General features: G+C 32.1%; 1 protein-coding gene across 3 annotated transcripts in view; it reads right to left on the bottom strand.

The window, feature by feature from the left end:
* Positions 1-18,928, bottom strand: part of LOC135101658 (calcium-dependent secretion activator-like) — a 503,368-nt gene that overhangs the window by 248,974 nt on the left and 235,466 nt on the right. For all 3 annotated transcript variants that reach the window (XM_064005957.1, XM_064005958.1, XM_064005959.1), the window contains one exon: positions 8,210-8,323. In XM_064005957.1, the coding sequence (XP_063862027.1) occupies positions 8,210-8,323 (114 nt within the window). The remainder of the gene's footprint in view (positions 1-8,209; positions 8,324-18,928) is intronic.

The following is an 18,928-nucleotide window of genomic DNA, read 5'->3' as shown; positions in this document are numbered from 1 at the left end:
TATGCAAGATTTTATTCATATAAAGCAATCTCTGAAAATGTGAGTATAAAAACATGAAGAAGAGTTAAAGATAGATTGTATTACTTGATCTTATAAGTGCATACTATTGTGAAGTAAAGTATACTTCAATATAAATAAATAAGGACTTATAAGCTGTAGGCTATTTTTTGCATAAATAAGTGAACAAAGACAAATAAATTTTACAAATGTAAAGATTTTGATAATTGCATATGAAATGTGGCAGAAACACCTAAAGTGTGTTCATTTATCATTATTAGGAAATATGAAAAATTAACTATAATCATGATGCAAAATTTTCATGTAAGCTTTCCATTTTGATGTTCTTGTAATTTGTCATCACATGATTTCAACTGCAAAATACACATAATTATACAAAATGACTTTTTTTTCTGCCATTTGATGTACAGAGAAGAAAATGCCTTCAAAGCATACAACTACAGACACATATCCAGGATTATTCAATACAAATAAATGTTTGATTTTCCAGTCAGTTATGAAAGACATAATATATGATTGATAAACATTACCTATATAAAATCCATAAGTTACTCATTTAATTAGAATGCAATGTGAAAATTATGGCAGTCATAGTAATTTTTAAGTGGTTCTGCAGACTCAAATAAGAGAGAAAAAAGAAAAATGAGACACTATTTCATCTAAGATCTATACCACCAAACATTCTACATAAGCTAATAATGTATATGTTGTAAAGCTAATTATAGCTATATTGTAAATAACTATACAAATAAAATGGGAGTACATACACATTACTGGAAAACATTAGGGCCGTCACAAAAGACACCTGCTGTCTTTACTTCAATGTCCTTAAATTAATTGTGTCTCATCAGTCTCATCAATATGCACTCATAAATAATATTGACTTATACTTGATTGTTCCACTTAGACAAGCCATGATGGCTGGGCTTATGAACAGCAAAATGAAGACATTTAAAGGATTAGTTAGGAGAGAGAGAGAGAGAGAGAGAGAGAGAGAGAGAGAGAGAGAGAGAGAGAGAGAGAGAGAGAGAGAGAGAGAGAGAGAGAGAGAGAGAGAGAGAGAGAGAGAGAGAGAGAGAGAGAGAGAGAGAGAGAGAGAATGGGGAGAATAAATGTATTGATAAATGTGCCTTTTATTCACAGATCTGGATAATTATTAGTGCCTCTTTGTGTTTAACATAGGTGAATTAGTTTGTCTTTCTGAAGAAAAAAAAAGTCAGACTAACCATAAACATGAGTATGCTGTATACTGATATATTTTATAGTGTCTCAAAAAACAATACAGACTTTATTTTAATTTTCATTGCATCTAATTGAATTCAAATGAACTTGTTTTCTTTACAGAAATCATAAACAAATAAAATCAAGTGAGTTGTGGTTTGAGAATATCTTGCTAGGTTTATAAAAATTCATAAAAAATACCATAGATTTGTAGATTTCTTACATTTCTAATCAAAGAATTCTTTTCCAAAGTTATTCAATTGCCTTTCAATAAATGCTAATAAGAAATACATTTCTGTTTTGAGTTTTAACAAATTTATTATATATTTGTTTAATAAAATACTATCTGCAATATGTTTGTAACCTATTTCACACAATGATACACTATAAAATATGAAATCCAGTAAAACAAAGCATACTATGGTTGAAATTCTTCTCACAGTAGAATCCTGTTTAACCAAATCTCATGATGCAATAGTTTATAAGGGTAAAAATTCTGGTAACTAGCATTTACACTTACAAATTTTGTATGTGAAAGTAGATTACTAAAGGAAAGTTACAAGTTGCTGCAATGAATGATGGTATGTACAGTATTCCCCTGGCTGAAAAATAAAGGGCATGAATAATGTTTGTGTGTCTATGGTATATATGAACTGATATACAATTGTGTGGTCTTGTTTTTATATCCATATTTGTCCAGCTTTCCTTTAGTCTTTTTTTTTTTTTATTTTAGTTGGTTTCAGGTATATATATTTCTACATAAAAAAAATTTACTTTTTTGTCATTCCAGCATCTCTGTTTTCACAACTTTCCTTGTGTCCTCTTAAACAACTAGTCCCTCTTTATCCTCAAAGCAATACATCTTTTCTACCTATTTCTTTTAGTTTGTTAATTTACTTGTACAGTAAAATCCCTCTTATCCGGCATCAACGGGACCGCCGACATGCCGGATACTTGAACAGAAGTGAAATTATGTCCACAATCACCACCCTACACTCACGCATCTTACCATAACAAAGATCAGCTGATCTTAATCAGCAGCTGATCTGATCAGCTGCTTAAGTGTAAGCACAACATGCTTCTTCTTTTCTACAACTTTAGGCATGATGAAGGCACCAGGCGATTAACAGCGCACACGCGGGACTGGGTCACTGAGTAAATACAGTGCAGTGGGCCGTGGGTGGCGCGAAGCAGTGCGCTCTGGTGGCGAGGGGACAAAGTATGCCTCGCGCGGGAATTTTAATCGATTTTATGAGTACACATTGATTTTTTATTGATTTTAAGGCTCGGGGAAAAATGTGCCGGATACTTGAAGCTGCCGGATACTCGAATGCCGGATGAGATTTTACTGTATATTATAAATAAGTTTCCTCTCTCTTTCTTTCTACAAAAGTTGGTAATTTTCATTAAAATACAAATGTTCATAATAAGTTAGTATTTCTTTTTAACATGACTTGCTATATTTTTCAAACTGCTTGATATGATTTTTTAGGATAGATCATAAAACTTCTGAATATTCTAATATTGGCCTAATCACTCCATTTTCATCAGGTCTTTGTCCACATAATGACAGGTCACCCTTATATTTCTAAACATGACATATGTCTCTCCAAATATATATATATATATATATATATATATATATATATATATATATATATATATATATATATATATATATATATATATTATTTATTTATTATTTTGTATGGCAGGTTATTCTATGTCAGTATTTCTAGGCCTTTTTCCTTCATTGTTCTTGATATTAAATATTTACCAACTTTTCTCTCCATGTGGGTCCATGTCCACTCTTCACAAATTCTATCATATGACATTTATTTCCTTTAAGATCTATTTTCTATCTTATACTCTATACACATACTTTGTCACAATAATCCTCCAGATCAAATCCTCACAATCTTTGTAGTTTTCATCTTCTTTGATAAATGTTCATTATCTACCATCAGACATATATATCTATATGACTTATTAATATATGTATGCTAAAAGCATCATTAATAATTATCCAACATTGATTTCAGCTTTCCACTTGCTACTTCTCTCCAGTTTGATTCTTAATCTTTTACCACCAATGTCATTTATATTCCCTTCAGATTCTTTTCCATCCACTTTTTCTTTACCATTTCATTTTCTGACTTTGATAATATGCAGCCTTATGTGGGAATCTCGTTGAATTCTTTATTAATGTCTAAATGTCTAAGTTGGTCAGAAATGCAGGCTTGTAATTGAGTGGATCTTCTTTATTTCCATTCCCTTTTGTAGAGCATTATTAAGTCATATACTGATTGGATCAACTGTTTTGCACATTCATGTGTGTGTGTGTGTGTGTGTGTGTGTGTGTGTGTGTGTGTGTGTGTTTATGTAGGAGGGACACTGACCAAGGGCAACAAAAATCCAATAAAAAAAAAATGCCCACTGAAATGCCAGTCCCATAAAAGGGTCCAAAGCAGTGGTCAAAAATTGAAGGATAAGTGTCTTGAAACCTCCCTCTTGAAGGAATTCAAGTCATAGGAAGGTGGAAATACAGAAGCAGGCCATCTTAGTGACTGCTCTTTGTACTTTTTCTAATTTCATATTCCTCTTTATACGAGGAGACCACACCACTACTGCGTATTCCAATCTTGGTCTTATCATGGATATCAACAATTTTTTTATAATTTTGTTTATCCAAACATAAGAATGCCATTCTTACTCTTTTTAACAAATTCATCATCTCTCCAGTAATTTTATCAATGTGTCTGTGAATCAAATTTTCTGTAACTGTTACAAATCCACTTCCTCTTTTGACTTCTTTAACTTCACACCTTCCATCTCATAATGATATTGTATTCTTTTTTTACTTTTACCAAACTCCATTACTTTACATTTACTTAAACTGAATTTTATTTGCCAAGATTTACTTCATTTATTTACCTTATGTAAATCATCTTGCAATACCATACAGTCATTTACATTTTCTACCCTTCTCATCAACTTAGCATCATCTGCAAATAAGCTCATATAACTATCTATTTCTTCATGTATGTCACTCACATATTTTATAAACATTATCAGTCCAACACTAGTTACTTTCAACCAAGATGTGTGTGTATTTACTTAGTTGTATTTACCTAGTTGTGCTTTATGGAAAAAGAGCTATGCTCATGCTGTCCCATCTCCATATCTTTTAATATCCAACTTAGCCTTGAATCCATGTATATTTTCTGCATTTACTGTCTCCTCATCCAGACTGTTCCATACATCAATACTTCTATATGGGAAACTATACTTTTTGACATCTCTTCTACAAGCACTCCTCTTCAGCCTCTTTCCATGTCCTCTAGTGTCCTGTGTATCCCAGAAAATTAAGTCGCTCCTGTCCACCTCCTCTACTCCCTCATATGCTTCATATATCACAATCAAGTCTCCTCTTTCTCTCCTCTTTTCCAACATTGGTAGATGTATCCTTGCCAGTCTCTCTTCATATGACAAGTCCCTGATACTTGCTACCACCTTCGTAGCTGCTCTCTGAACTCTCTACAACTTCCTTATATCCATTTTCTTGTATGGCGACCACACTACTGCTGCATATTCTAGTCTAGGTCTTATCAGTGTGTGTGTGTGTGTGTGTGTGTGTGTGTGTGTGTGTGTGTGTGTGTGTGTGTGTGTGTGTGTGTGTGTGTGTGTGTGTGTGTGTGTGTGTGTGTGTGTGTGTGTTTTGGTATGCAGCATACATTTTCTTTCAACCAGATTAACATGCAATCTCAAATCATTTTAAGTTTTCAACATTAACTACTAAAGGATGTCAGTGTTTACCCAAGTTCCAAATATCAATAATATTAATTTGCATTAGAGATGGAATCAAAAGCATTTTGTTTGATCAATTCCTCTCTTCTAACTGACTGTCTTCAGTCTCTCTCTCACCACTGCAATGTTGCACCTCTTGCCATCTACTACCACAATTTTCATGCTAACTGCTCTTCTGATCTTGCTAACTACATGCCTGCCCTTCTCCCATGGCCTTGCCACACAAGACTTTCTACTTACTCTCATCCCTATTCTGTCCACCTCTCTAATGTAAGAGTTAACCAGTATTCGCAATCATTCATCCCTTTTTCTGGTAAACTCTGGAAAGCCTTGCCTACTTCCACATTTCCTCCTTCCTAAGATTTAAATTCTTTCAAGAGGGAGGTTTCAAGACACTTATCCTTCAATTTTTGGTGATCATTTCTGGTCTCTGTTTAGAGACTGTCACCTCAGTAGGCTTTTTTTTCTATTTTTCTTTGTTGCCCTAGGCCAGCACCCCTCTTACATAAAAAAAAAAAAGGCATCAGATATAGCTGGACATGATTGGTTGATGAATCATGAGTGAGCAAATAGCCAAGACAAGAAAGCAAGAGTGGTTGATGAAATCAAACAGTGAAAAATGTCCCACCTTTCCATCCAATGTAGTGCAAGAAATGACCACAAACTATTTACCTAGCAATGCACATGGGAATTATTAATCAAGAATTTGATAATTTAATATAATAATTAACTCTGATAAATGCCTTTTTTCAAATTTGGATAATAGAATTCTACTGTTTCTTTGGGATCAATTTAGTGATAGCTGTACATGAACATGAAAATATTAGTATATGTCTTATAGGGAAGATTATAATCAAAGGTTATATGATGTAAGCAATCATAACTATACAAGAAACAAATACCTGTGATATATCTCACTGCAAACAAGGATCTTGAAATCCAGAAGAGTAAAAGTGCCTTATCTAATTATTTAAATATCTACCACCTATCTATCTATCTATCTATCTATCTATCTATCTATATATATATATATATATATATATATATATATATATATATATATATATATATATATATATATATATATATATATATATATATATATATATATATATATATATATATATATATATATATATCAAAAGCAGAATATACTCTCTAAATCATCATGATTATCATATACAATTTTTCATGATTGTAAATATTAGACCATACAATCTCAGAAAAACCTAAAAAGATTTAGTTGCCTACTTTGAATAAAACTGCACATAGACAAAAAAAATTGACATTGGCTGAGAAAAATTGATGCATCTTCCTACAGACATATAGAGTAAGAATTATATCTACTTTCAATATATGATATTTAATGAAGAATATATATATATATATATATATATATATATATATATATATATATATATATATATATATATATATATATATATATATATATATACACCACATCTATCCACATACATACATACATACATACATACAAATATACAAACACACACATGAAGATAATTTTAACTAGCACATGGGGATCTAGTACCCATGTCAAGAGAGAAAAATAAAAGGAATAAATAAATAAATAAATAAATGTAAGGAAAATGCCAAGAATGCTAAATGGGAATTTTAAATTATGTGTATCTCATATTTATATGCATCATTATCTCCTTTCCTGAAGGACTCTATAATTAGCACCTCTTTCTACTTTAGTTTAGCATTAGTATATCTCAAACTGAGAAAAATGGTTGAACTCAAGTTGAGGAAAGATAGAAAACATGTGATTATGCAGAGGAAGTCAAAAGTCTATAGTTGACTATATCACTGCTGCTGCTATTGTAACAGAAACCACAATTAGTTTTCCATCATTCCAGAACCATCACTTTCTTGCATTTTATCTTGTGTTGCTCACAGTAACTATCAAGATCATATTGCAAATGATGTTTGCATATTAAATTAGTGATTGTCTTAGGTAGATTATGCATTAATAGAGTTATTTTCAAGAAATGAAAATGTGAACCATATTAGTCCACACAGGAGCCAGTTATCAAGTTTGCATTTTATATATATATATATATATATATATATATATATATATATATATATATATATATATATATATATATATATATATATATATATATATATATATATATAGACACACACACACACACACACACACACACACACACACACACACACATATGCTCTCTGAATTGATCTGATAAAAAAAAAAAAGAAAATAAATGAAATAAAAAATACATAAAATAAAAATAGCTAAACTTGTATCTCATTACTACTATACATTTCCTTCTATTAGTTTCAACACTTTCTTGTGGCTAGTTTCTATTAACTATTTACTTGAAGTGTTGATCAGAACAAGTAGGTCCTTAAAATGACACAGTAATATATATTCCATTAAGTATTATTTAATCACACATGCCATGCACTGTGAACCCATAGGATTACTGATTATACTGACACTGCACACTTAATACACCAAGTTATGTTGTTAGCCATCCACTAGTGAGGCTAGTTTACCTGTAGGATGAGTCAGGACCAAGGCCACATAAATTGGAATAAGGAACACTCCAAGCATGCAGACAGTATAGGAACATTGCATATGTAGGTTATTTATTTCCTTCTACTAATGAAGCATAATTCATTCTGATGTGATATTGTGACAGTGCATTGCTTTATAAACACACTGAACAACCACTGGAACTTAAGTGATTTTACACTGCTGCTAAACGGTGCCAAGAAGGATAAATGTTCGAGATTGAAAAATGCGCACCGAGTAAAACACAGATTATGTGCACTTTTTTTGATTTTATGCTCACTGCACTACAGATGTATTAATATTTCATACCCTCATTATTCTGTGAATGAAGAAAATATGTTATTTTGCATCTGGTAGGATTTTCTTGTTTGAATATAACAATAAGATGTGCTCAGTGTTCTTATGAAATAATATACGCAAAGAAAAGCAATAATTACCTATACTACAAAAATCATATCATTAAAAGAAGAAAAGAGAACAAGTAGAAAAAATACTATTACAATATCTTCCTATGGAGCTGGCATCCTCTACTCTAACCATAATAAGTGCACATCCTCTGTGTGGGACCCGCACGAATGTTCCCTCCCGCACATTTACCTGAGAGAGCCATAAACTTGCAAATAGTGTGCCAAAAAGGGAGTCAGTCCGAGCGAGCGAGATACAACTGACATGCACTCAGCTACCTGCCTTAAGACTGAGCTGCGTCTCCGGCTTATTTGAGGGAAGAAGCCACACAAAGGGAGAGGAACTACGTTAGTCACGGACCTCAGTCATTAAGCTAATTTATAACAAGGTAGAGAAACTCTGTTCCTCTGTGTCTTTTCTAAAATACCATAAATTCTATACATTGCTTTACATTTATATTTTAGGATGTATATCATCAGAGTGAGAGAGAGAGAGAGAGAGAGAGAGAGAGAGAGAGAGAGAGAGAGAGAGAGAGAGAGAGAGAGAGAGAGAGAGAGAGAGAGAGAGAGAGAGAGAGAGTGTGTGTGTGTGTGTGTGTGTGTGTGTGTGTGTGTGTGTGTGTGTGTGTATACATATATATATGCACACACACATTAATGTTAATGTAACATACTCCAAGAGTTGTCACTTTATACTGCTTTCATAGAAAGTGTTATTTAAACAAAATACTTAATTTGATATCTGAAAACACAGGTCAATAGTGAATTAAGTGGCATCTGTAACTAACAAATAAATAAATAAGGAGATTTAAATAAAAAAAATAAATTCACTTACTTTACACATTATCCATTTTTTAATGTGGTGGTTTTGAAATGGTACATTTTTTACTTAAGATGATTTTTTTTATTTATCTATCTATTTATTTATTTATTTATTTATCTATTTATTTATTTTACTTTATTTATTTATTTTTTTATTTTGTGTGTGTGTGTGTGTGTGTGTGTGTGTGTGTGTGTGTGTGTGTGTGTGTGTGTGTGTGTACAAAGGAAGATTGATTTCATAGACAGCAAGATACAATGGTAGTTCATTCAATAGGAACCACCATATCCTAAACGCATCATAGCCCAATGCTAAAGATTACACTTGATACTCTCCAAAGCTCCAGGATAAAATATGTTGCCCTCCAACAATATAAAGTATCTAAATTATCTTCATGAACTGCAGAAATGGAATTTGGATAGCCCAGTTTTCTGAAAAGTGCTTCACATGTGCAGCAAAATTTCTTATTATATGCACCCAGTGTAAAAAAAAAAAAATGCTAGAATATGGAGTGCCTATGTGCTGCACCAATGATTTCCTGCCAACTCAGTCATGCAATATATATATATATATATATATATATATATATATATATATATATATATATATATATATATATATATATATATATATATATATATATATATTGTCTGTTAATTTTTTTCTGGGACAGCAAGGGGAGCTAAGATCGAATTTTCTTTGTATGATGGTGTGAGGACAACTGTTTCTTAAGAACTAAACACCCAATAATGTTTATTCTTCTTACGTCTGATGCATAATTTCTGATTCATATTTTCACCAGTGTGATACATCAAGATATTTAGAACTGGAAATATCCTAAATAATATTTAATACGACTTAAATCAGTAAGAAAATGCAAGTTGAATAAAAGTTACAAAAGTATTACACAGTGCTTTATAAATCAATTTTCCATTCTGACAGTGTAAAGACTCATTTGCACCTCAAGGTTTTTCTTGAAGGAAAACAAATCTATTGCTACACCATCACTGTAGATATAGTTTTCTATGTAGATGTAAATAAGTAAATTTTTCTTATACATCTGTATCTATTCCAATTACATTTCAATATATTAAAAATAAATATTAAATTAAAATTCTGAATATCACAACCTTCATAAACATGGAAAAATTTGTATATACTTAAACAAAAGTGATAATTCAGTTGCCATCTTCTGTTTGTTGACTAGTACACATTAAAACATTAAACAGCTATTCAGCTGGTTGAAAATAAACACTTTTCCCTCTTGTGTGATGTACTATTGTGATGAAGCATGTACACCTCTCAACTCCTATACTCTTCAATTATGGCATCACTTGTAGCATAGCTTTCAGCAGTAAAACACAAGCATGTCGGAAAATTCAATATAATGGGTAGTTTGGGCTGCTTTAAGACAACAGAAGAGAAGTTGCTGCCTCTCAGTCTTGTGATTGACTTCAGTGAAGTCTTGTTGGCAACATGTTGGTTCACCCACTTTCACTTGGGTAAATACCACATTATCTGAAAGGGTTCATTATTCCTAATTTGACAGAACTCTCATCACAACAAGTTTGAATACAACAGACTTAACTGCAGAGTTTTACAGATGAATCATAAATCTAAACTACAACACAAATACAGATTCAACCTGTTCTTTATTGCTAATGAATACCAGTGCTATGGGAATAAGTTAAAAATAAAACTGTACCAAATATGTATTACAACAGTGTTTAGTCTTAATCTTGTACATGTAGTATTAAGTAATATGCATTAACTGATCCACACAGGCCAACATAGGGATTAGACAAACATGCAAGTGGGGTTACATAAATTTCAGCTGTGTATGAACACTTTTTAATTTTGAGGAATTATTTTTCTTCTATCTCAAAATAACTTTTGTACTTAGTATGAACTTTTAATCTGCAGTTAGGCTGGATGTGAATTATGTCCCTACATAGCACACAGTGGTTTGTGTCTTACGCTTAAAGCAACAATACAAAATACAAATTTAGCTTCTTTTAACCTGTCTTAATGTAGCAGCATGTGAAAGATTCTGGTGAACTGAAAATAAATATAAGTTCTTACAAAGCACATGCAGGATGTCTATCAGTTAATCTAAATGTACACCTTGAAAGTTTTAACTTCATATTTAAATGTAAAAGGCAAAACAAACCTGCTACTTAAAAACATTATATTCTACTTTTCTGTCTATTGCTCAGTCATGCACCAAATGGCTATCAACACGAGGGTACATGCTTCTGTATTATTAACATCACATGCTAGTCATAATTTTGCATTTCCTATCCAATCCTAACATTGAGTTAGTCATGGAAAGTAAGTCATCACAAGATCATCTAATATGTTAATGCCACACTGTATATATTTTTTATGCTTAAAAGAGCTGTCAATGATGTACAATCCAGTAAGTTTATTATCAGTTGGTTTGACTACATATTATATATGAACATGTTTTCTTATATTTTTACATATGTATCAATTATATTATCAACATTTTCTATTCACTTCTATGCTTTGCATTATGCCACACTACATGCAACCTGACACACACACACACACACACACACACACACACACACACACACACACATATATATATATATATATATATATATATATATATATATATATATATATATATATATATATATATATATATATATATATATATATATATATATATATATATATATATATATATAAAGTCTTCTCTAAACAACTTGGCACAGCTGAGCTTTTCACTGAAGGAAATGTACCCATTACACTGAATGAATGTGACGGTGATAGGCTGCCAACACAATGTACTTCTAGGTTTCCTACACTATCTACAAGATGCCATGCGACCTACAAGTACTTTATTTTGTTGTCTGAGAGGAAGGCTGTCTTTCTGGTGCCCTCATGCAATTGAATTACTTTAAAATCACCCTTGTAGTATTTTGCAGTCTAATTCTGCCTGGAAGTAGGCATTTAACCAAAGATATTAGGGTATTTCCTGGATAACTGTACTAAAGAGACCAAGGCATCAGATTACTAAAGAGGTAGCCAATCTAGATGACATCATTGTTGAGGCCAGTGTCGGGTTGGCTAGTAGCACAAATAAGGTATGTTGCAATGCCAATCTATAAACTTCATTCTGGAAGAACTTTGTTGAGAGGAAAGATTAGAAAAAGAGATGCCTGACAATATTCTCCATGTAAGAAAAGATTTCAGGCCTTGCCTAAAGGGATTTATAGATTAGTTTTGGAATCTGTCATTTTCAGGAAGCAGGCATCACTTTATTCTTCATTACTCTTTCACAATTGTGTGAGTAAATGATGTCACTCTTTGCTATCTCAATTCTCACTTTTCTCTTTTACAACTTAGAATAATCAGTTTTGTTTCCATATAACATATTAGTGAAGCAGTGACAGTGATTAATAATGGTATACCTAGAAACATGGATTTGGTGAGTAACAATTATTTTGTGTTCAGCAAGCAAAACCTTGTGGTTCAGTACTTCCTACAGTATAAGGGATAGAAACATTAAAATGAGATCTTTGTTTCTAACATTGCTACAGAAAAGAATAGTATATGTAATGGTGGCTGTACTAATGAAGAAAAGATATCTTGGTGTGAGGTCCATGGCAAAATTGGTGTTAAAGAGAGATTATAGGTAATTCACTGCTATAGCACTGCTTTAGCATATAAACATAAAAGTACATAGAATATCTTAATATCATCAATATTGTAAACTGAGAAATTTGCAAGTCTCATTTGAATTCCTTGAGCAAAGGGTTCATAACTCTAATGTCACTAACATATATTGCGTAAATATTCATATGTCATTGCCTAAATTCTTTTATTCAAAGCTTTGCATATTCTTCTTATAATTTTTGCATTCAACTTTGAACTCAATGTTGTTAGTCATCATGCTTTAATGAGTATGATAATAATTGATGTCATCTTTGTCATAAAGCATACCTTATAAAATGGTGGTTCAAGCACTTTCCTTTCTCATATGAGTCTTCTATGCCTGCATGATTTTGGCTTGCTATAATTTTGTAAGACAAGATGGCAGTCATAAATGAACAGTGTTGGCAAATGAAGTGTTGATTTAAATGCATAAATACTGCATCTAAGACTACAAAATATTTAAAAGTACATGCAGTTGGTGCTAACACTATGAATACAAGCTACACACTCTAATGATTCTCACAATTCAAACTATATATATATATATATATATATATATATATATATATATATATATATATATATATATATATATATATATATATATATATATATATATATATATTTTTTTTTATTTATTTATTTATTTATTTATTTATATAACATGTAAAGAACATGCGGGCATCTTTCTATGAAACAAGGAATTGTTCACAAAGGTCATTCTCAAAAAAGAAAACTCAAAAGTAATGAGAAAGATGAAATTGTGGAAGAGATCATGCTAACAATGATAGAGAAAATGATACAGAAAGAGACAAGGCTGTCTTGAGATGAGATAGTCAGGAAAAACAGTGAATGTGCCAAACCTAATAAATGTAATAGTGAGAGACATTAACTAAATGAAACAGTAGGCTTGTGAGTAAGGAGACATAAAAAGAAGTTACAGGGGCAATACATAATTAGGTATGGAAAAGTAGAGATGTGGAGAAAATGCCCAGAAGGTCAATTATTGTTCATGTGCAAATTAAAATGAGAAAAAAAATTGTCTTCATTGCATAGGGAAGTGGATTGTTTATTATAATATAAAAAAAAAATAAAAATTATAGTACTAATGGAAATAATGCAAACATTTCCAGAGAAGACTAGTGAGAAAAATCAAGTTTAGATAAGGGAGGGTTGTGTGGATCAGATCTTTGATATTTGGATGATAAACAGGAAATATAAGCTAAAGGAAAGGAACTGCATGCTGCACTCATAAATCTAGAAAAGCTTATGACAAGATAATCAAGGACATACTGAAGATACATATATTATTAAATGTTACTTCATTATAACTTCGGAGAAACAATATGTGGAAAAATGTAATTACTTTCATCAAGAGTGAAACTGCTATATACTTAATGTGCTACCACAGTTTCTGTGTTAATAATATGTAATAGAATATTATCTTAGATACAGTCATTACCAAATGGTGATTTTCTAAAGTGTAAAAGTGTTAGAAAACATTTTAATTTTGTGCATGAAAATGTGTATGGTGACACAGGCTGACAGTGAGAACCAACAGCACATTAACTTAGGAGTAAAAATTAACATCTCCATAGTTGCTAAGCTTCAAGAAAAATAATATAATAATTTGTCCCCACATAAATAATGCATTTCTCTCTTTATAAATGCCATTCTGGAACTTTTTGGTTGAGTGCATTTCCTTCTTCCACATTCATAAGATTTGGAGTAGTATTAAAAAATATCCATAACTGTGTTGGCCAACATGACTGGAATACTCTTCTATTCATTTTATTTATTTATCTATTTTTTTATTCTTTTTTGGGGGGGAAGTGGCAAGCCAAGCTTCTTCACTTGTAAAGTAGTAACTCAATAAAACCTTGGTCTTCCCTCAAGAACCTAATACAATTATGTTTTTTATGTAATTTTGTTACAAATGTTGTCACAAATGTTGTATGTAAATACATAAAAAAAAACATCCAACCAAGCTGTTCCCTTCTACATGTACAATTCAGTCATTCCCCCTGTGTTTCTTTCTTTTCTCAAGCAAGTATCACCCATTCCACCTGTTTCTTTCTGTTCCCAAGCAAATATCAACCAAGTTCCGACTATTTTGTATAGCAGTCATGTGCAATTATGCATTTATTGCATTTGTTCACAATAATCCCATTGCAACCTCAGACTCTGATCCTGCAATTAAGCTAATCAATTGTATTTCAGTTTGCTACTGCTGAAGGAAATGGATGTTTTGCTTATGTAATCAAAAGTACTGTGCATTTGGCAAATTTACTTTACATCATGGTGTGAATGCTCCAAAACCAAATGTAAAAATAAAAAAATAATGAATAAGCACAAAAACAAATAATGTCAATGCATGATCACCAACAACAACCTTTGCTGTGCAATCACTGACAGCAATTTTATTTCACATTTTACCTACTTCGATGGGAAGAAGCCCTGAGTTTGACTGTATAAGAACATAAGAAAATAAGGAAAGCTGCAAGAAGCCATCAGCCCCACACGTGGCAGTCCCTGTATGAAACATGCCTACCTGTTTTCACCTATCATCCCTATCCATAAATTTGTAATCTTCCTTTAAAGCACCTTAATGACTCAGCACTAACAACCTGATTATTGAATCTGTTTGATTCATCTACTACTCTATTTGAGAACCAAGTCCTTCCTATCTCTTTCTTGAACCTAATTTTTTTAAAGTTTCAATCCATTATATCTTGTTCAATCCTGATTACTTATCCTTAGGATTGGTATTTTAATAGAAATTTAGCCCAATTAAGATGTAAAAATTACTTTCATGAAAGGAAATGAATGAGCAGATTTGTATTAACCAAAAAGAGATGAAATGGAAAAAATCATCTCTATAATCTCATAAAAAGCTAATCAACATTTTTCAGGAAAGTGGAGAGTGAAACACTTGAACATTTAGTGTGATTACCCTTATTACAAGAATAGTGAAATTCCCATATAGCTTTTTTTGCATTTTTTTTCTATACATTAAAATCTTTCATTCCAGATTTATAAGTACTTCATAAATGTGTGATATAGAGATTGAGCAATGGAAAATTCTATAATAGGTACTAAACATTTTTGCTTGAAATCTTTTTACCTTCATTTTACATGCTAGTAATTATTTCTGTTATGAGAAGGGTTATCAAAACATCATGAATATAACAATAACATAAAACATAAACCTCAGAAGGTGTGATAATGAAAATACACAAATTTTGAACAAATAAATTAAACTGAAAGAAGTGGTCACAACAAATGAAAACATTAACTACACTGATAAACTCCCAATCCAAAGAATTGCATAACCAATAGTAAAGATACAAGAACATGAGAACAAGACATAATAAGGGAGCTTGCAAGAAGTTTGAAAGCCTACATGTGGTAGTGCCTGTATGAAACATACCAAACTATTTCCACCTGTCACATTCATCCATAAATTTGTCTATTCTTCTTTTAAAGCTTCCTAATGAGTCATCACAATCAACCTAGTTGTTGAGTCTATTCCATTCATCTACCACTCCATCTGAAAACCAATTCCTTCCCATCTCTTTTTTAAAATCTAACTTTATCAAGCTTGAACTCATTATTTCTTATCCTATCCTAATTATTGACCTTAAAAATTTTGCTTATATCACTTTTATGATAGCACTACTGATGTTATCAAAGAACTTATTATCCCACAAGACAGTTTTAATTTGTTCAATGATACTGACCTCAGAAAGATAGATAGAGATGGAATCATGCATGAAATTTCTTATGGCAATCATGATTTGAGAGGAGAGTGGTAATCAAGTATGCATTCCCACAAGTAGTTAGAGCTGATGTTATGGCTGTCCATTAGGCTCACCTTGTACTTTTCCATTATGTAATGTAATGTAATGTTGTATTATTATACAACAAAAACTAAACTGATCTCACCAAATCTAACCTAACCTGACCTGACCTCTTAACATGCCAATTCCAAAGCTCTAGAGTGTTTCAACAATAATTATATGTTTGGAGAAGGTGGTGTATGTCCTTATCCTGTGGACTATCTATGCAATAATATAAACTTATAAACTTATATGGGTTTCTGGAAATGAGTGACAACCACATCAGAGTATACTGACAAAAATAATCAGGAAAAAGGTCATTATAATGCCTGTGCAGCTCATCAACTCGTGCAACATTACACCTGAACATGGTAACCATCATGCACTGATACTCTAAAAAATTACAGTGTTCAGCTCATATGTCACACAGACTTTTATGATGAAATTTATAGTTTTCATACTGTAAAAGGCTGGATCAATAAATTGATGCTGATCAACAAAACAGCAGACAAACACACAGAGAGGTATCATCATGACAATAGCTAAAAAATATTAATCATATGACAATCAAAGTTAAGCATATGTGTACGGAAGAAAAAAGAAAAAAATCTCCCAACCAGTGAGAAAAGAACCTAAAAGCAAGCAAGAATGGAAATGAGCAGAAAATACTGTCTTGCTAAGGAACAGTGTTATTACTGTTATATATTTTGTTTTCATAAATCTCAATACAAACTGCAAACTAAAATTTGCTTAAATTATAATCATGGGACATTGTTGGTTTTTAGCATGAACTATAGGAGCTAAATATTATACACTCTTTAAAATCTATTTTTGATTATAACATTTGGTGAGAGAGAGAGAGAGAGAGAGAGAGAGAGAGAGAGAGAGAGAGAGAGAGAGAGAGAGAGAGAGAGAGAGAGAGAGAGAGAGAGAGAGAGAGAGAGAGAGAGAGAGAGAGAGAGAGAGAGAGAGAGAGGGCAGGGGGGGGACAGCACAAGGGTGAGAAGCATTTCATGTTAGGAGGGATAGCAATGGTGAAAGGTCAGCTTGCAAAATAATATATATCAGGTTTACACAGCTGAAGAAAGCCAAATTAATGTGACACTGTCATTATGGCCAAGTAGGATACTGACTGGTATATACAGATACCAGTGACCAGTTGGTCATATTTGAATATCAGAAACAAACATCTATTGAGGAAGCCAAAAATATTAGAGTATAGTAAGACATCTGAGGCTCTGACAACCAGTCATCATGTCTGATGTTTCATAAGACATCATTGAAGTAGTTTTTCCATAAGCCCATTGCAAACAAGTGCTGAGGAACATAAATATTCTATAAAGATGGTGACAGGCAGGATCTGTTCAGTGTTCTACAGGGAGTTGCATCTTCAAATCTTATGGATGTGGGTATCATACAATGGCAGATTATAACCAGCTTTAACAGTTTCATCAAGTATCAATTTTGTACTGAACATGTCTATGACAAGAAAAACCATGTTGGAAACAACTTTTTGCTAAATGTCAATAAAATGATACAGAAAATTGCAAAATTATATAAAAAAAAATGTAAAGGCTATATGTAACATGAGAGAGTAAAGCCAATGAATGTGAAAACCCATTTAATGACAGAATTGGATGTACACCATATATCTCAAATGATAATCTGTTCCATCAGTGTATAAGTCAGACCATAAACAGCATTAATATGAACAAGAGTTTACATAAGAGCAAATCAAGTTCTTGCACTATCAGAACCTATGATTGGCATGGCTTGTAATTTTATTGATTGCATTTTAGACAGTCTTCAAAGACTAACACAACTCAACAGCATGATGTTACAACAATGAGTGCATCCTTTAAATCCAATGAATAAATACCATGTAATAGTGACTGAGAACTATGCCCAGATACAATGGAGAGAGAGAGAGAGAGAGAGAGAGAGAGAGAGAGAGAGAGAGAGAGAGAGAGAGAGAGAGAGAGAGAGAGAGAGAGAGAGAGAGAGAGAGAGAGAGAGAGAGAGAGAGAGAGAGAGAGAGAGAGAGATTGTTAAATTACATAGTTGTGCTGAAAACATTTTGAAATTCAGAACTTTTGACACTTTCACCAGTATTCATCATGAGGTTGCACTGAGTTGCTTGCATTTCATAATATATCAATCTATATACCAGGTGAGAATTTCCTATTCAAAGACAGGTAAGATGAGACTATCCTTTGTCTTCCAGCATAAATAAAGATATAGAGGAAGGGATTCATTTCCTCGTACTATTCCTTTCAGTTACTTTTTATGATGTGCAGTGAATATAGTGGCAGTATTCTTCCAACCCAGCCACAGAGTGTGCTTCCAGGTCATGTCCCCCTGTCACAGGATGAGTATATAAGGAATATAATAAGTAGTGTCAACTGGTGAACTCTTCAGCAGTTTACATCCAATATTATATATATATGGATGATGTAGTACAAAGGCAACAAATGTCAAAATATGTATCAAGAATCATTAAGATTTATTTTTGTTTTCACAAAGAAATCAAAGAAAGGAAAACCAAATCCCTTGTAATCAATGGCCA

This window comes from Scylla paramamosain, chromosome 6 (genome assembly GCF_035594125.1).
Source record: "Scylla paramamosain isolate STU-SP2022 chromosome 6, ASM3559412v1, whole genome shotgun sequence".
NCBI lineage: Eukaryota > Metazoa > Arthropoda > Malacostraca > Decapoda > Portunidae > Scylla > Scylla paramamosain.
Note: the sequence above shows the minus strand (reverse complement) of the source record. Positions and strands in the feature narration are given on the sequence as shown.